At 39.9% G+C, this 20332-nt stretch overlaps 1 protein-coding gene across 1 annotated transcript; it reads left to right on the top strand.

The window, feature by feature from the left end:
- Nucleotides 1-584: 584 nt before the first annotated feature.
- LOC136245293 (uncharacterized) lies at nucleotides 585-2358 on the top strand. Its single transcript, XM_066036779.1, has 3 exons — nucleotides 585-1174; nucleotides 1609-2143; nucleotides 2290-2358. Exons 1-3 carry the CDS (start codon nucleotides 585-587, stop codon nucleotides 2356-2358), a joined length of 1194 nt encoding a protein of 397 aa, XP_065892851.1.
- The last annotated feature ends 17974 nt before the right edge of the window (nucleotides 2359-20332 follow it).

Genomic DNA, 20332 nt, shown 5'->3' with positions numbered 1-20332 from the left:
CAAATTCTGTGAGAGCGCAAACTAATTTCTTGTGGAGCTTACTGTTTCGAGGAAGCGGATTGGAAGTTTGCGTAAACTGTAAAATCTTCTTTTGCCTCGACTCGGAGGGATTCAAACTACTGCTCTCAGTACTCTGCTCACTAATCCGCTGCTTCTCCTTGAATGCTGTAAATAATTCTGGATGGCGCTTTTCCAAATGATACGTTAGAAGTGTTCCCGGAATACCCAATTGCACTACCACAATCACGACAAATAACCTTTTTCCAATCTTCTATTGATCCGTCTTCCTTTGATTTAAAACCGAAATGGGTCCATATGGTGCTTTTCCTCGTGGGTGAGGCACAAGGCCTGGCGACGCCATCTTCTAAACAACTCACGTGTAGTGGATGGATCATGTGCTCTGTGTTGCGACAGCAAGTGCTAACTATCGTATCGCGACACAAATATTTATATCGTGATATGTCGTATATCGGCTATATCGCCCAGCACTAGTAGTAGGCCATTTATTTCTTTGTACGTGATTGTACAATTGTGTGACATTACACAAAACTTATTTGTTATCAACATAACAACTGGCGACGAGGATGGCCACTATTGGACACACTGAAGCGTTCAATCCTGAGAACGAACGAATCTCCGCGTACTTGGACAAACAGGTGGCAATACTTCTCTCGGTGATTGGTGGGAAAACATATGCCTTGTTGAGTGACTTGTTAGCACCAACCAAACCAGCCGAGAAGAACTTGAAGGACCTTGAAGAGGCCTTACAGACTCATTTCGAGCCTAAACCTGTTGTTATTGCGGAACGTTTTCAGTTCCATCAACGATACCAAGAACCTGGTGAATCTGTTGCAAAGTACAAAGCTGAGTTGCGTCGTCTGGCTGCAAGCTGTAAGTTTGGAGACTACTTACCTCAGGCGATAAGAGATCGCCTCATTTGTGGACTGAGAAGTGAAGGTACCCAGAAACGTCTTTTGGTGGAAGCTGAGTTGACATTGACTAAAGCGTTAGAAATCGCTCAGAGAATGGAAGCAGCAGACCGCAACACTCAGCGCCTCAAGCAGAAAGGTAACAGTGACCCTCTCCGAGTAAGCGACGTTCATCGTAATAGTACACACGGAAGTGGATCTAGTGCTCGATCTGGTACACACGAAGGAAGTGTCGTTGAGAAACAGTGTGTCATGCATGTGGTAAGAAAGGCCACTTAGCAAAAGTTTGTCGTTCCTCATGGACTTGCAAGTCCACCAGTACTAAGGGTAAACCTCCAACTGACAAACTAAAAAGGAATAATTGGATAGATAGCCCGACAGAAGAAGCTGAACCTTTTCCAGATGATGGAATTCTGAAAGTTCAGGGGCACAGCACCAGACCAATTACAGTTACTTTAGAACTGAATGGCAAGTCAGTGGTCATGGAAGTAGACACTGGGGCAGAGTTTCATTGATGTCTGAAGCAACACAGAAAGAAGTTGTTCCCAAATACACAGCTCCAGAAGACCTCAGTTAAGCTTCACAGTTATACAGCAGAGTCCTTGTCAGTGGTTGGCACCTTGGATGTACAAGTTAGGTATGCTAATTATGTGGGAAAGCACACACTGTTTGTTGTTAGTGGGAATGGACCTACATTATTTGGGCGGGACTGGCTCATGTACATCAGAATGGACTGGTCAAGCCTTTGTGTGGCAACTGTTCAAAACAACACCCTCACCTTGAAGAATTTGCTGACTACCTACTCTGATGTTTTTAAGAAAGAGCTAGGCACTTTGTCTGGGTTTAAGGTCAAGCTAAGTGTTAAACCTGGAAGCAAGCCACAATTTTGTAGAGCCAGACAAGTCCCTTATGCCATAAGAGATGCTGTTGACAGAGAACTGAAGCGATTAGAATCATTCGGGGTGATTGAAAGTGTATCACATAGTGAGTGGGCCACACCCTTGGTTGCTGTTCCCAAAAGTGATGGTAGTGTACCTCTATGTGGTGATTACAGCAAGACTGTAAACCCAGTGCTTGACATTGACCAATACCCACTACCTCGCCCAGAAGACTTGATGTCTTGTTTAACTGGTGGCTGCAAGTTCTCCAAACTAGACCTCTCTTCAGCTTACCACCAAATGATCCTTGACGAAGAATCACGTCCTTATGTCACAGTAAACACACAGAAAGGTTTATACAGGTATAGAATTCTTTCAGAAACTTCTATCCTTAACTCTCTCATAACACCAATTAACATGGCCATTAATACAAGACGTGGTACACTTAAATGTTTAGTTGTTTCTTTCCCCCCTTTTTGTAGGCACCAAAACGCAACTTGGAAAACAAAATATTAGTTTGGTATTTTGATCCCTTCTTAATCCTTAGGTAAACTGCTGCAGCATATGCCCTAGTGGAAGCATCACAAAAAATCAGTACCAGGTTTTGACTTTGGCACGCTCTTCCCACAAATCTATATATCTTTAGGGTTGACACTTGTTGAACATCTTTAACAAACTCATTCCATTCTTCTAGACAATGGTTTATCCCATGTCACATTAGCAACCCAGAGTTGCTGTAAAAATATTTTTCCTTTAATAGTTGTGGGTGAACATAACCCCAATGGATCAAATATTCTAGCCATACTATGTAGCACATCATGTTTAGTAACATCACCAGAACGAGTCATACCATCAAACCCTGACATAGTAGTAATTGTATCATCAGATCTATTCCAAATAAGCCCTAACATTTTAGCAGGCACATGTCCAGTAACAGATTCACCAGCTGGGATGGATTTCAGAATTTTTTCACAATTAGAGTCCCACTCACGTACATTCATATTAGCCTTCTTGAAAATATGCTTAGTTTCCTCATAAACACCAACAGTTTCATCACTACTATCTAACCCAATCATAACATTATCCACATAAATATGTGCAGAGCTAATGGGGACCCCTCGTGTTGAAGATGAAACTTGATGGTGGCCCCCAGCAAAAAGGGGCTACACACTAATCCAAATGGTACACGACAATAACGGTAAACAGCCAAATTATTTTCATTGTCTAGCTTAGTTGCATTTTTAAGCCATAAGAAGCGGGTTTACCCACCTGTAGAAAAGCCTTATCAATGTCAGCCACCACGACTATTGGATACAAACTGAACCTCAATAGAAGACCACATAAGTCTGGTAAAATTATTGGGCCTCTGTACAGGCAATCATTTAAACTATTGACCCCACTTCTCACACTAGATGAGGCATCAAAAACAATACGTACCTTTGTTGTTGTTGTTTTGCAAAGAGTCAGTACTGGTAAATGTGGCATGTAATACTTCTTTCCAAACACAGGTGTGGTTGTACTTACTTGTTCTATTATTCCTTGACTTAATTGTTGTAGAATTATACCATCATGATTCTGTAACAGCTTCTTGTCTACCCGCAACCTTCTTAGCAAGGAGTTCAATCTTGCCACCGCCACACTGCAATTATCAGGTAAGTGTTCATATCCAGATTTCCATGGCCAAGTCACTTGGTATCTATGATTTTCAAACTAAACTTGACATTTTCATTAAAGTTTCTCCGTGCTTCATCGTCACTCTTAGTACACAAAGGGTCTGTGATCCCAATTGTTTCTAATGCCAAAACTTTTCCAGATCTGGGTTCTGTATTGTGTTAACATTGACTGAACATTGCACTCCGTAATCAGATTTTTTCTCCAAAAATTCTGTAGCCATAAACAATGTACAAGGGTTGTCCCTCCCACTATGAACTGTCTCTGAAAACTTTCCTGTAACAATAAAGCCAAAGTTAGAGGGCAACATGAACATACCAGATGGTAAGACTATTTTACCCCCACCACGATTTCCCAGAAGTAATCAGAACCAACCAATAAGTCTACTGTAGTAGTCTCTGGTGAATGCAGAATAAAATCCGCCATCTTACTCTTAGGAATTAGCTGCACAAAGTCCTGATCCTTGGCAAGTAGAGGACTCCTTTGAATGTTTCCTGTAATTTGCTTAAGCACATCAGCAGACATTAGCATACTAGATCCATCTTTCAATCCAACATTAAAGTGAACAACATAGATGTCCAATTTTGTTGCTTGCTTTGCTCCAAATGTGGATACTGACAACAATTCTTTGTGCTCCACCTTCAACATTAACTGTCGAGCTAATTTATCTGTCATAAAGGTCCTCTGGCTAGCACTGTTCAATAAAACTCTAGCAGTGGCTTTTGTCGATCCATCAGTACTCTGTACCACCACTATTGCAGTTTGTAGCACCACTCTCTCACCAGAGGTTGTTAACATCTGAGTTGTATCAATACATGCACTATATATGTTATCGTCCCATTAGCTTAACCTGTATTTTGGTTAAAGTTCTGGAGAGAATCATTTTTAACAAACTTTGTTCTTTGCTGGAGTCTCACCAGGTTCTATGCAATGCTCAATTCGGCTTCAGGAAAAAATGTTCTACTACATCCTTGCTTTTGTCAGCCGTAAATGACTGGGCTTTTAATCTTAACGCCAAGCTAAGCATTCATTGTGTTTTCTTGGATTTTGCGAAAGCCTTCGATTCAGTACCTCATCAACGTTTACTATTGAGGTTAAAGGCTTATGGTATTAATGGTTCCATGCTTAAATGGTTTTCTTCATTTCTCACTACCAGGAGGCAGCGAGTTGTCGTAAACGGTTGTGCTTCTGATTGGTCTCCAGTCTCATCTGGGGTCCCTCAAGGCTCCATCCTGGGACCATTACTTTTTATTGTGTATATTAATGATTTACCATCTGCTGTTAGCTCCACAATGAAAATATTTGCTGATGATGTAGCTATGTATTGCACAGTTGATTCTCCATCTGACTGTATTGCCTTTCAACATGACCTAGATCTGATAGCTGATTGGTGTTCTAAATGGCAGATGTGATTGAATCCTTCCAAGTGTGAACTTCTGTGCATTTCAAACAAACATACACCTACAAAGCCGCTCTATTATATCAATAACCATCTTCTCCATTGGGCCAGGTCTGTTAAGTACTTGGGGGTTATTGTAGACACCAAACTTTCATGGAATAGCAATGTTTCACATGTTTCCAAGAAAGCTCCTGGAGTATTAAACCTCCTACGCCATCATATGTTCACCTGTAAAGCTTCTTCAAAACAAAAGGCCTTTAGGTCACTTGTGATTCTTATTCTGGATTATGCAAGTACTGTGTGGAATCCACACACTATTAAAAACTCCATTGCCCTTGAACGAGTACAAAACCGTGGTTGTCGCTGGATTTGTGGCAGCAGATTTTGCCTTAGGACCTATAAATGGTCTAAATCATCTGAGGAATGCTGTACAGAGCTATCATGGCCATCTCTTTCCACCCGACGTAAATATCTGTCATTGACAATTATCTATGATATTCTTCACCATCATATATCTCTGAAGTTTAGCGATTACTTCACTTTTTCTTCTGCTGCCTCTACCAGATCACACTCATTGTCTATTCTATGCAAGCAGTCCTCTATAAACTCTTACCGTTAGTCCTTTTTGTGAACAGTGTTTTTTGGTGGAACTCCATCCCATTTGACATTCTGTCAACTACACGCGCACTACTTTTAGGCGAATGTTATACAATTTTCTTTTTGTTTCTGATTAAGTCATGTATGTTTTTAATGTAGGCTTTTATTTCAATGTGCTGTAATTGTCTTTGTAATGTATCCTTAGTTGTTTGGTTTGGTTTTGTATTGTATTGTTTTTGTAGGTGGTACTCATATAGGCATATTTGCCTTTTGTATTCACCTTTTAAACTAATAAAAATAAAATAAATAAATAAAGGTGTGCTATTAGCAATTACAGGCTGATCTAGCTGCTGCTGCAGCTGATTGAGGAGGTTCGATCTCTCTATAGGGTGACCTGATTTCTATGCAGGGTGACTTTTATCTTGCTGATCTTTCTACAGGGTGATTCGTTTGTATCAAAACTATCTACAGGATGATTTTTTAAACCTGAACTTTCTACAGGGTGATTTGTTTGTAGCTGAACTTTCTACAGGATGATCTGATCTCTATGTCAGAAAGCTTTTGAAGAACTGAAAAGCAAGCTCGCTTCAACAGAAGTGTTAGCACATTATGACCCAGATCTTCCAATCAAACTTGACTGTGACGCGTCAGCTTACGGAATTGGTGCAGTAGTTTCTCATGTTTTACCTGACAAGACTGAACGCTCTATTGCTTATGCGTCAAGAACATTGACATCCTCTGAGAAGAACTACCCTCAGATTGAAAAGGAGGCACTAGCGTTAGTCTATGGCGTAAAGAAGTTTAACCAATTTCTGTATGGCCAGCACTTCATTTTGTTACTGACCATAAACCTTTAACTGCTATCCTAGGACCTAAGAAAGGTTTACCCACATTGGCCGCTGCAAGATTACAACGTTGGGCTATGCTATTGAGAGTTTCGTACGACAGATAAGCACTGCAATGCAGATGGATTTTCACGACTTTCTATTTCAACACCCTCTGCAAGTGACGACATAGCTAATGTGTGTTCTATTTTTAATGTTAATCAAGTTGCTATTTTACCTGTAGATTCATCCCAGCTTCGACAAGCTACCAGAAAAGATGCCATCCTTGGCAAAGTGATAGTCTACCTACGGGAGGGATGGCCGAATAAGATCAGTGATGAAATGCAACTTTACTACCGAAGACGACATGAACTGACTATTGAGGTTGGCTGTTTGTTGTGGGGTATGCGTGTGGTAGTACCCAAGTCATGTCAAAAGACAATTTTAGCTGAACTCCATACCAGTCATCCGGGTATTATGCGAATGAAGTCCATTGCTCGCACTCATGTATGGTGGCCTTCAATCGACAAGCACCTTGAACAAGTGGTTCATGACTGTTCTTCATGTCAGAGTATACGGAATACTCCATCTCGAGCTGAACTACACCCATGGTCATGGCCTGATGCTCCGTGGAGGAGGATACATGTTGATTTTGCAGGACCATTCCTTGGTTCTATGTTCATGATCATAGTAGATGCTCACTCGAAATGGCTAGAAGTATTTCCAATGAGGAGTATTACTACTACCAAGACCTTTGAGATACTGAGAAGTTTGTTTACGACTTATGGACTACCTTATCAATTGGTGAGTGACAATGGTCCGCAGTTTGTATCTTCAGAGTTTGATATGTGTATGAAGGTCAATGGTATTAAGCACATTAAGGTAGCACCATACCACCCATCATCTAATGGAGAGGCTGAACGTTTCGTTCAAACATTCAAGCAAGCTATGAGAGCAGCTAAGAATGATGAAGGAGTGTTACAATACAAACTTGCTCAATTCTTGCTTACTTACCATTCAACTCTGCACAGTACCACAGGTGTCAGTCCTGCTGAGCTGTTCCTTAAAAGACCTTTACGTACCCGTTTTGATTTGCTCAGACCTTCCGTGGAATCACAAGTTTTACAGAAACAGTCTGATCAAAAGAGTTCTCATGATAATCACAGAAAGTGTCGTATGTTTACAATTGGACAGAATGTTTTAGCTAGAAACTTACGAGGTGAACCTAAATGGTTACCAGGCCACATAGTGGAACAGACTGGACCTGTTTCTTACAGAGTTCAAGTTGGTGATTATCTGTGGCGAAGACATGTAGATCAACTGTTAGAGTCCAAGTCTTCTGAGCCAGATTTGCATAATGTTTCAGTTTCTGAGTCAGCCACAGTGACTAGACCACCTGAGATTCCCATATCAAGTTCAGTGTCAAATACTCCAGTTGACACAGACACTTCTGAATCAGTGGCCTCAGTTGAACAGTCAATCCGTCGTTCTTCACAACAGCGTAAAGCTCCTGACAGACTTATTGAACAGTCTCACATTTAGTGAGGGGGAGTGTGGTGTATTTATGTGTGATATAATATTTAATGATGTAATAAGCCAGTATGTGCATGACAATTTTGGTTGTTGTAACCGTTGTTGTTGTAAGTTGTTCTATGGTTTGCGTGCTGGTTGTACTTTGTTGTCACTCTGATTAATGACTCATGAATTGAATGAACCGAACCCAATACTTTACAGCACAAGTGCTGAAGGTCTGTAGGACACCTGGTCCTACAGCCTGCTCAAAGACTTTAACTACTTAAGGTGTGTGTTGAAAAGTTGGAGAAAGGAGAAAAAATCCAAGGTAGCCTCGAACCTGCAGCCATCCGATTTACGTTCGAACTCTTACAGGAGTCTACCAGGTGGTCAGGATGTTTCTCCTTGTTATTTACATGTAATTACAGTGGAACCTGTCTAAGACGGTCACCTTCCAACCAGAAATGTCTGGCCTTTTAATAGAGGTGGCTGCCCAACTCAATATCCTGTCTAAAGCAGCCACAAGCAACATGCTAGTGTTTGGCCACCATATAGAGGTGTAGCAGCTGGCACTGATGAGAAACCATCATAATGAAGAAGCCATGTTATAAGTGCTAACAGACTATCGATTGCACACATATTGGTCTATTATCACATCTGTTTGTTGTCACACTTATGAATTAGTGTAACCATTGTACGCTCATGTTCAGTTTTTAGTGATGTCCAAGTCATCATAAACCAAACACGCAACCTTCCAGCAATCCTACATGCTGTGTGGTGCACTTCTACAGAAATTTAATGTAACTTATGCATTAACTGTAATAGCTTTATTTTAAGGTACACACAGAATGTATGTACAGTATAGTTGTATGCAATTATTTTTACAACAATATCATAACTGATCAATGTTATTATACCCCAGTTTAAACAGATTGAGTAGAAAAAAACTGTAATAAATTAGTTTGTTTACCAGCTTGTTTAAGTTTATAGTCTTCAAGGGCTAACAATACTCTGTGAATATCTTCACTGACTTCTTCATGGCCCTTTTCTGTAGAAAACTGCAACAGATCTCTGGCTGCTTTAAGGGCATCTGAATAAGTCAAAATACTGCAATCCAGCGGCAAAGTCTCAAGTTCATCACTGCTATCATCAGAATCCGCAAGTGGTACACACTCTCCTTCTGGGCTGACAGAGCAAATCTCTTCCCGTAGTTCATCTCTCCACTCACTGGGGTTGGTGAAAGTAAAACAAGTACTCAAGTCATCGTCAGCAGAGCCATATTCATTAGCAGTGATTTCTCCTTGCATTTGACTCACAAGTTGTCCTAGTGCAGCTGTGTCTGCTGCAATATCTGCAAACGGATCTTGTTCATCTTCAGTTGCACCCCCAGGAATGGCTCCAGTGTTTAAAGCAGTTTTGAATTATATACAATTTCACCTGCTCCCATGCAACTTTTATCCACCTGATAGCCATTAAAACATCAATGGTTTGTGTAATTCCAGAAGCACTCAATTAAGTGGAATCTAATTGTGAAACAACATGACGAAGTAGGGCTCCTCTGTACAAGACCTTGAAATTCTTGATGATTCCCGCATCTAGTGGCTGTAATTTTGAAGTAGTGTTGGCTGGTAAAAAACAATTTTTATGTTGGAAAACTGCCCAACAAACTCTGGATCGTGTGGTGTAGCATTGTCGAGGAACAATAAAATTTTTCTTTTTTCTCTGACCAACCTTTTGTTTAACTTCCTCAGAATATCCTCCATAATTTCACTTGACATCCACGCTTTTGGTTGGGAATAATAAGGAATTCCCAGAGAATTTGAAAGATCTCGTATTCCCTTGAAACATCTAGGCTTTGCTGCCTTCCCGATAACAATAGGAACTTCCTTCTCACCAGCTGCATTCGCTATAAAAGCAATTGTCAATCGTTGTTTTGATTTTTTCCCACCTACACAATTACTTTTCTTCTGAGCTAAGGTCTTTTCAGGAAGTACCCTATAAAAGCACCCTGTTTCATCAAGATTCCAAATATCCCTTGCTTCATATCCCTCCATAATTGTTTCAAGTCGCTCTTTCCAACTGTCAACTGTTTCTTCGGAAAAATCAGCTGCCTCACCACTTAAAGCAAATTGCTTAATATTGTGGTGCTTTTTGAAGCTAGACAGCCAACCATTTGATGCCTTAAAATCAGTATTGCCCATCCTTTGGTCCTACAGCCTGCTCAAAGACCACAGGGGATGATTTGTTTGTAACTGATATCTCTACAGGTAGATTTGTTTGTAAGCGAACTCTCTACAAGGTGATTTGTTTCTAGCTGACCTCTTACAGGGTAATTTGTTTTGTACCCTACAAGGTGATTTGTTTGTAGTTGATTTCTCTACAGGGTAATTTGTTTGTACCCTACAAGGTGATTTGTTTGTAGCTGAACTCTCTACAGGGTGTTTTGCTTGCGGCTGATCTCTCTACAGGGTAATTTGTTTGTAGCTGATCTCTCTACAGGGTAATTTGTTTGTAGCTGAACTCTCTACAGGATATCTTTGTCACTGAACTCTCTACAAGGTGACTTGTTTCTAGCTGATTTTTCTACAAGGTGACTTCCTCTAGGTGATCTCTCTACAGGATGACTTGTATCTAGCTGAATTATCTACAGGATGATCTGTTTGTAGCTGAAATCTCTACAGGGTGACTTGTTTATAGCTGATCTCTCTATAGGGTAACTTGTTTCTAGCTGAAGCTCTCTACAGAGTGGGTTCTTTGTAGCTGAACTCTTTACAAGGTGCATTACTTCTTCCAGCTGATCTCTCTATAGGGTGAATTGATCTCTCTGAAGGGTGACGTTTGTCTAGATGAACTCTCTACAGGGTGATCTGTGTGTAGCTGAACTCTCTACAGGGTAATTTATTTGCAGCTGAACTCTATGCAGGGTGCTTTGTTTGTAGCTGAACTCTCTACAGGATGGTTTCTTTTGTAGCTGAACTCTCTACAAGATAACTTGCTTCTAGCTGATCTCTCTAACAGTGACTTCTTCTAACTGATCTCTCTACAGGGTGACTTGTATAGCTGAACTCTCTACAGGGTGGTCTGTTCATAGCTGAACTCTCTACAGGGTGATTTGTTAGTAGCTGAAATCTGTTGTTTCAAACTGATCTCACTGTAGGGTTTTTTGTTTGTAGCTGAACTCTCTACACTCTCTACAGTTGGTTTCTTTGTAGCTGAACTCTCTACAGTTATTTTTGTTGTAGCCAAACTCTATATAGGGTGATTTGTTTGTACCTGAACTTTCTACAGGGTGATTTGTTTATACCTGAACACTCTGCAGGGTAATTTGTTTGTAGTTGGTCTCTCTGCAGGGTTTCTTTGCAGCTGAGATCTCTACAGGGTGACTTCTTCTAGCTTAGCTTTCACTTGTTTTTAGCTAATCTCTCTACAGAGTAACTTGTTTGTATAGCTGAACTCTTTACAGGGTGGTTTTTTGGTTTGTGAACTATCTACACGGTGACTTGTTTGTAGCAAACTTCTCCACAGACTGACCTGTTTGTAGCTGAATTCTCTTCAGAGTGAATTACAGTAGCTTGCATAACAAAGTTTACGACTTTTCATGACACTTTCGGGAAAGTTCGTATCTTGCTCTGACACGCGACACATGTTGTGAAAATTAAAACCCAGCTAACCACACCCATCTTCGCAAAATAAAATGCACTATGCAGTACGGCGCGAAGCTGTGACGAAGCGTGAGGCATGGCCATACTGTACACTACAGTAAACGAGACTCCCGTGTGGAATTTTCATGACAGTTCGCAAACTATTCGTGGATAGCTAATTATCCCTCGCGAAGAATGTGTAACGCGTTGCGAAGCATGTAAGCTCACTAAGTAAACACCACCACAACGTGAGTTTCCACTACTTAGTTTGGTGTGATGGCTAGCGATAGTGGTACTAAACGCTACGTAGTTAGGTTCGAGGGGAATAAGTCAAAGAGGTAGGACGGGAAGGAGGTTTGGCTAGACGCAGAAGTATTGGATGAGTTGTATGACGCCACCGAACTGGTGAATGGTGCTAATGTCGTGGTACCGTTCAGAGGGAAGGGAGGTAAAATTACACACTGGAATGCAGTTTTTGTTGAAAATAACAAAGAACCACCTGAACCAACTGTTGCAGCAACTACAATTAATGAAGACCCAGCTGCTGCAAAACCAAGTACTAAAAACAACAATGGTATGTACACAATAAAATTGAATTTCAATTCAATCATTCATAGTAGGTGCAACACCAACTGGTCGCAAGAGAAAATCGAAAAGTCAACTGGAACCAGCCACATGTAGCTCTAAAAAGGAGAAAGGTACAATGTAGCTAAAAAAGTGAGTTCATTGCAGAGATCTAACTTACTTTACACAGACACAGCAACTGGAAGCGTAATAGAAGTTGGGAACATACCTATAACAAAAAGTACGCAACGATAAATATATGCTAGTAAGATATAATGGAGAGATACCCTACTGTTGGGTAGCACTATTAATTCTGTTACTGTATACATATGTACATGCTTGACTACATGCAACTTTTCAAAGGATGTAATGGGCTTGGCTATATCCATCAAACTATTTTACAGGAGAAAACTAGTGGTCTCTATAAACCACACAAAATCTTCAAATTTATTTATGAAAATCAGCATCCTTGAAACATTTGCATGTACTGTATACTGTATGTGGTAATTTATTGCAACACAATAATCGATTTGTACATATCATTCATAGGTGAAGAAAGCAAAACATTGGCTAAACTGGTTGAGCAGCAGGGGGAAATTATTACATTACTAACGACTATGGTTCAATAAAGCAAGCCTCAACAGGTTCAGCCAGCTGCAATGCTCCATCAGTCAACTGTACCTCCAGTCCAACAGCCAACTGTACAGCCACTCCAACAGCCAACTGTACAACCACTCCAGCAGCCAACTGTACAGCCACTCCAGCAGCCAACTGTACAGCCACTCCAGCAGCCAATTGTACAGCCATTACAACAACCAACTGTAGAGCTATTCCAACTGCCAATTGCAACTGTACAACCTCGACAACAAATGACAATTCTACCAGCACAGGCTCAAACACCAACCCTTTTAGACTTACTGGATACTACTGATGAGGAGCTAGTTGAATTCCTTAATTCTCCTTCTTGGCTGTCATCTGATAAAGAAACCATGCCATCTACACCAAATCCTCAAGTTCCATCTTCTGCCACACTGAAGCCATTGCCATCAGTACTAATGGAGCCATCATCTAGAACTCACATTCATGGAGCGGCAGGCCAATCATCATCATTTCAATCGCCAGTCCGATCACTGTTGAATCCAGCACAGAGTTGCCCAGTCCAGAATGTACAGTCTCTCTTACCACCACCTCCTCCTTTCAGCACACCTCCAAAATTGCTGCCAGTTGAGCAAGTAATGAGAGATAACCCTGGAGGGGAATTGTCAACACTACGAAGATTAGCTTGTGCTCTGGCACGTGATGCCATATTTGGAAGGGATGCACTACGTGGACGCAGCTTGAGGGGAGGAGTGAATAATAAATATATAACACTAGATAAAGAAAAGCTAAATTACATAAAGTCTGTAATCCGTACCAGAGTTCCAGAAGTTTCAGCACTTGCGTTTGAGGCAGTATGGGGATAAATGTAGAAACTCTATTTCCAAATTGTGCCAACAGCTACGGGACTCTGCAAAGAAGAAGCTTTAAGTGACACGTTATGTTAAACGTGATTGTAAATTAGATTTGAGTTAATGATTGATAGCTATATTTAATAATAGAAAGTAAACATACAGTAAAGCATGTGATATACCAAAGTGTGTGGCTAGCTACACTTTTTAAACTTTATTGATAGAATAAAAACTTGTATTAAGCCATTAGCCATTTTAATTTTGATTCGAACATTGTTTTGGTGCGCGATTTTTTTAGAATATAGGCTTAAACACTAAAATCAGCAAAAAAATGAAGACGAGTAGTAGTAGAATGTATTTTACATTTGTATTGGTATAATAATCACAATTATATCACCTTCACCTTGGACTCTGGTAAGGTTGTTTACTACAATAAACCCTACATAACCTACTTGTACTGAGTTTGAGTGCTCACTATCATAGATAACTTACTGTCTGATGGCGTAGTGGCCAAGTAATCTTTTCTCTTGAACACAAATCTCGGCACGCGTGACAAAGAAAGTGTACCGCACATTCACAAAATTTACGGATCGCATGTGCATGATGTGCACTGGTACCAGAGGCAAGCAGAGGTGGTACCAGCAATATATTGCCGACGTTGTTGCACGGGAAACTAGCTGACTGAAGCCTCGACAGTGATGCAGGGTTAGGTTAAATCACGCGCCAGCTCCAGCCAGGCATTGACGGCACTGAAGTAGCTTTGTAGTGTATGGCGTAGCCACAGCAGGGAGGGTCTGGTCTGTGTCAACACTAGCACTTTTGGTTCTATGAATATAATAGCATTATTAAATTCATGGTTGCCATATCCTGCTACAGGTCATGACCTCACTCATGAATATTATTAATCAAAACTACATAGTAGCTGCTGCCATGCAAGAATGACAAAAAAGCCATAGGGGAACCTCACAAATTTTGAAAATGATACATTCTGATTGGTGCTGCATCTATACCTGCAGCTTGCACAGATGCTAGTGTTAATACAGACCAGATCCTCACTCCAATGCAAGGGTCTTGCCACGCCAGCTAAAGCTGAGCAGCCTGAGCTATGGTCATACTAATAGACTTCAATGTCTGGTCTACTTATAACTTATAGTAACCAGAACGCCAAATGGCTGTACTTCACAACTGCTTGTAACAGGAACAATGATAAATAACTCGAACTGTTTTTTTGATGATTGATTTGATTTTTAATAATTTGTGAAAATTCACTGTAGCTAAAGGTATTTACATAGTTACATGTAATAACAACACAAACTAACTACAAAAATAACAAACAAAATTATATACAAAAAATCTTATAATATGAATTTAAATCATGTACGTGCAGACACAGGTACTATGTTTACAAAAAAAATAACGATATGCATTAAGTACAGATGACTTAATTTAAAGGATCCAGCATTGTTAGAGTTAAATTCAAAGTGATCATCAAAATGAAGTCGAAGTTCGACGTATCAGGTCATTATAAAAATAGTAGTATAACAAGCCACCACCCTGGACATTGTATTTTTAGATGAATAACTATCAGCAAATTAGAAGTGTTAGCTAAAAGTTCCTCGAATATAAAGACCACCCTCGCTTTGTATTTTAAAAGTTGATTCACTTAATATAAGTTGTATACATGACTTGCATATGCAAAACTACTTATTACCAATACACCAATGCAGTACAATACATGCATGTAAATCATTATATAAAGCAAACATCAAATTAGGAGAGTTCAGTTTTAGTAACCAGTAGCATTTCCTTGGTACTCAATCACTTTTGGTATGACTTTCTTAAGGTGGCTTATGTACTTGTGACATTTGCGCTCATCTACTGTTTCCCAGAAGGTAAGGATTCCATCGACCAATTCTTGCTTGTTACTTGGCTTTACCACACCACGTAGATGGTCTTTAAGCTCATGCCATAGATTCTCAATTGGAATTAAGATTAGGCGACTCTGGGGGAGTGCGCCACCAGTTGATGCCAACTTCATCATAGAATCTCTGAGCATATCTCGAACACTTTTTGGGATCATTGTCCTGTGTGAGGCTGGTGCAGGAAACTTTACCTGAAGAAATGGTAGAAGGGTTTGCCTCAATATTTGACAAAATAAAGGGCATTCATCTTTCCCTATATGCCGGTGGCTCCCTTTTTGCTGATACCAGCCCAAACGTGAACTTTCATGGGGTGCTTGGGACGAGGTTTAGGACGTGGCCTCTCTCCTTCTTTTCGACAGCAGTATCGTCTGTGGCTTTCCATTTGGATACTTGCCTCGTCAGTCCTTATCACGTCTTCAAAATTCTCATGAAGGCTTCTTTGAGCCCACTCAAACTGCTTTTGCTTGTTTTCATTTCTAATCAGCTGACAATAAGCCGAGCCGCGATATATCCATCCCAGCTGGCATCTGTTACGCAGAATGGTTGCTAATGAGACATGAACATTAAGAGCAGCAAGACGGGTTTGGAGCTGAGTTGCTGTAGTTTCATCATCTTCTCTCATGCAATGCTCTATCAGCTGTAGAATGGTAGGAGATAACTTTAAGGTCATACCAGATCCTGGCTTCCTCCCAATATAGCCACGGTCAGCAAATTGCTTAAGAAAAAGACGGATCGACTGCCTTGACACAATTGTTTCATCCTCTATCAGAAATATCTTTAATTGCTGATATTTTGTATCCTCTCCAATGCAAACTAAGAATCCTTAACTTGATGTACTCGCTTAACACCATAGCAATAGCCTGTAAACAAAAGCCACGCAGACAAAAAACAGCACCACGACATACCAAATGAAAATCCTTGAATGCTCATCAATTTATAGAAGTGCATAATCGCGAAGTCTCATGACTGAATTCACGAAGCTAGAACCACTAGGTTGCACAAGTCATGAATTGCATAAACAGTACAACTGATTACACAATAACTTCGCATAACCCTTGCATCACCACCCCAACTCGCGAAGTATCTCAACCACACGACTAAGTAACCTCCTGTATATGGCTTCACAAAGTAAAGTAATCTTACAAGTTGTGTAAACACTTTGGCATTATTTAACACAATTACAGCTTCGCAGCACTTATCACGATTATGGCTTCACGAGGGTGTCACGAATGTTCATCAGAACTTCGCAAACTTTTTTATGCAAGCTACTGTACTTGGAGCTGAGCTCTGTATAGGGTGACTTGTTTATTGCTGAACTGTCTATAAGATTAACTGTTTGCAGCTGAACTCCCTACAGAATAACTTGTAATGCAATAGAATTCTATAATGGAGTAAATAAATTAGCTGAATGCTCTATTAGGGTGACTGTTCTATTAAAGTATCTTCATCTTGCATTTGCTACATGGAGTTGGCTTTCGGATAACTCAGTGGTTTGTAATCCGGTTCTTCTATACAACTGCAACGACTTTCTATGAAGATTATTCCAGCTATACACTGATTTTCAGCTCATTGCTCTAAGCGGTTTGCCAAGTAGGCGTAAAAACTAATACTTTTTTATTCATAAAAAATTGATCACGTAATTGTGACACAGGTTGGATTTTATGTCATATCTCCATGGTCTTTATCTCTATTCCTTTCAAACCACCAAAAGGCACTCCTACAATGGTTACTCCATCTACAAACCAATTTCAACTCATTCCATGAAGTGGTTTACCCTGTAGCCTTGACAACAAATTTATCTTGTTTTATGCGAATAATTGGTCATAAATCCTGATCGGATTTGCACCAAATTTGTTAAATCAGGTACCTCAGCGCTGCTTCTGCTGCAGCTTCTACCTCAAGATGTGACTTATTGCAAGATGGCCCCTTGTACTATGATGCTATCACCCTACCATAAACCTCCTGATCTGATTGCAATTGAGGTCTTGGCTTGAAGGAAGTGTTTGAAGAAATGGATAATGTGTTTCTCTTAAACATGAAACACCATAACTGTCATACGATACCAAGTTTGAGGTAGGTGATTTTTGTGTCAAGTCTACTTTTTTTGACACACATTATTCAAAGAAGAGCCATGCATACCAAGTGAATTTTTAATAAATGAATGAAAGCTTGCAGAGATTTTTGATGTATCACATAGAGAAGTAACAGATTTAAGCAAACTGTCTATTCCACTGGTGACAGATGGTGAACAAGCATTAATAAACTCGATTGAAAAAAAGCTGAATATAAATTTAGGAGGGAACACAGGGTTGATAAGAAAAAAGGAGAATACCATGACTTTGTAGCTTATTGCAAAGATTTAAAGCTGGTATTCATGTCCACAGATCAAAAATCCTACAGTACTTTATTGAACGAAAGAAAGGTATGGGACAATGAATTCACAGAGTAAGAGTATTGCGTAAAGAACATTCATAGTAATATTTCAAACATTGGAACCTAGAAAAATTGGAAATATACCAGCCATACACAGGAGTCACCAACAATTGTTCTGAGACCATTAATAGGTATGTAGCTGTATAGTAAGTATTACATATATTAACATATTATTGTCATACTTTGTGTGATGAAAGATTGGGAGAATTGAAAGACAGTGCTAGTTGACAACTTCGTTTTATCAATATACCAGCTCCAAGTGTATTACATCCATGAAATAGGAAGAGGCATGGCAGGAAAAGGATAAAGCTTGTGAGAGCCAAAGTAAAGCAACCTAAGCATCATGTGGCAAAGACCCAAGTTATACACAACTCCTTGGATAACAAATTTCATATCAAAAACCTTGCTGACTACAACACAGTGACCTTCAGAAGAAAACCACCACACATCCCTGCGACCATTCACACTGCCCAGTCCTCCCCAGGCTTATTCCTACTAACAGAGTTAAAAGCACAATCTCCAGTAGAATCTTCACAACTAATGTTAATAATGCCAACTGCAACACCAGACATGTAGTCTATCTCATGCAATGCAACAATTGCAACCGGCAGTATGTGGGTCAAACTAACAATTCCATCAGACGTAGACTGCTACAACACTTAGCTAAAATAAGAAACAACATACCTGAACCTCTCTATGAACACTTTCAACCGAACAACTGCGGTACTGTACATGACATCACAATCCAAATACTGGAGACTATCACACCACACCCCAATGACACAAATTGGATGATTGAACAGGAATTAATAAAATGAGAGACCCTCTGGATCCAATACCTCATGACGGGCTTCCCCCAAGGATTTAACCAGAAGAGACCATAGCATTAGATACAAAACATACACCAACAATCCATCCCACAATCGCAACTAGGAAAACCTTACCCATGACGCAACCCATAATTACATCATCACTTCTCAATAAATACCTTTAAATAAAGAAAGCGAGACAACGATATAGGTAAAACAATAAATACCCTACAACATGACACAACAAACTATGCACTGTCTGCAAACATTATAATTCTAACTCCAACCCTGCACCTCACTTATGCACAAGCAACTGGTTTCTTGCCTAATGACACTAAACTCCTCCCAATCTCAAAAATCACAGTCCACTATAACAACATAACAAACAAATCCAACCATGATGCTAAACACTTTACAATATAGCACAACATGCCACACACTTTACTGAAATATCATGACATCACCTAACTTCAACAAATTACACACACATGAGAGATCTCCCTCACAACAACACTGAGCTCCTATCCTCCATGATCACATCCACGATGACAACAACACAGCAAACAATACTAATCAAAACAATAAACACCTTGCAATATGACACAATACACTATTACTATATACCTAGTCTCTCCAGACCACAAGTTGACCACATATTACATGCAATCATTATTAGGCACCCAATAAGATTAATAGCAAGCATAGTTTACCTTGCACATAATTTTTTATAATCATTTACAGCAAAAAAAATGAGAGGGTACGTTAGTGTATTGGTCACGATCACGACAATACCTAAATCATACTTTCAGTTGTCAGTTATTATGATCAGTATTATGATTAAAGCCCAAATTCCTTGGAAAGAGCTTCCTTGACTGTTGGCGGTACATTTGTAATAGTTGAGTTAAGATCAAGATTACTGAAGTCTGTTGGAAACCGATACAGTGGGAAACGTTGGAGGATACAGCTTTTCTGTAAGTGATAATATTTGTTCTGCTCCTTGCCTAGTTGCTATTGTCCATTGTTGGGATACCAATCCCTTTCCATATGACCTAAAATGTAATCTGGAGCAGTTCCATTTTCTGTGTCACGAAATGCTAGGCCTCATCCTGAGCACTTTTTAAACTCGGTTAGTAAGGATGGTAAGAAAAAATGGTTGCTGACTTTTCACAGTAGTCGGCCTTGCTTGCATACCGTTAGATGTACTTCCACCAGATGTTGTCAATGATTGAATTAATGATGGCAAAGTTAGCTGTGGTACAATTGAAGATAATAGGGACACCAATGGTGCAGTAAGCACTGAAGTACTTGTAGGTAATAGATGCTGACCCTGCTGAGGACAAATTGAACCAGTTGGAGTACTAATACTTACTGTACCAACATTCTGAGCATTTGAGCATATTTGAATACTTTTAGAAGATCCTACTGATTGACTATTATCTCTGCAATGTTTATCTAAGATAGCAGGACTTTGATTACATTTTTTGCTAGGGTTTTTAGTGGAATCATAAGCAACTTTTGGCACAAGCACTGCAGAACTGTCTTGTAACTCACATCTACTAGACTGGCTAGTCAACCGGGTTGCAGCACTAATTTCAGATCCAGATTTACAATCATTAAACTTGTCCTTAGATGCTATACAGGACTGTGCATTACAAATATCATGAAGAGCAAGTCTGTCTGCTTTCTGATCAGTTGGTAGGTGTGT

This window comes from Dysidea avara, chromosome 15, assembly GCF_963678975.1.
Source record: "Dysidea avara chromosome 15, odDysAvar1.4, whole genome shotgun sequence".
Lineage (NCBI taxonomy): Eukaryota > Metazoa > Porifera > Demospongiae > Dictyoceratida > Dysideidae > Dysidea > Dysidea avara.
This window is presented reverse-complemented; position numbering and strand designations above follow the sequence as displayed.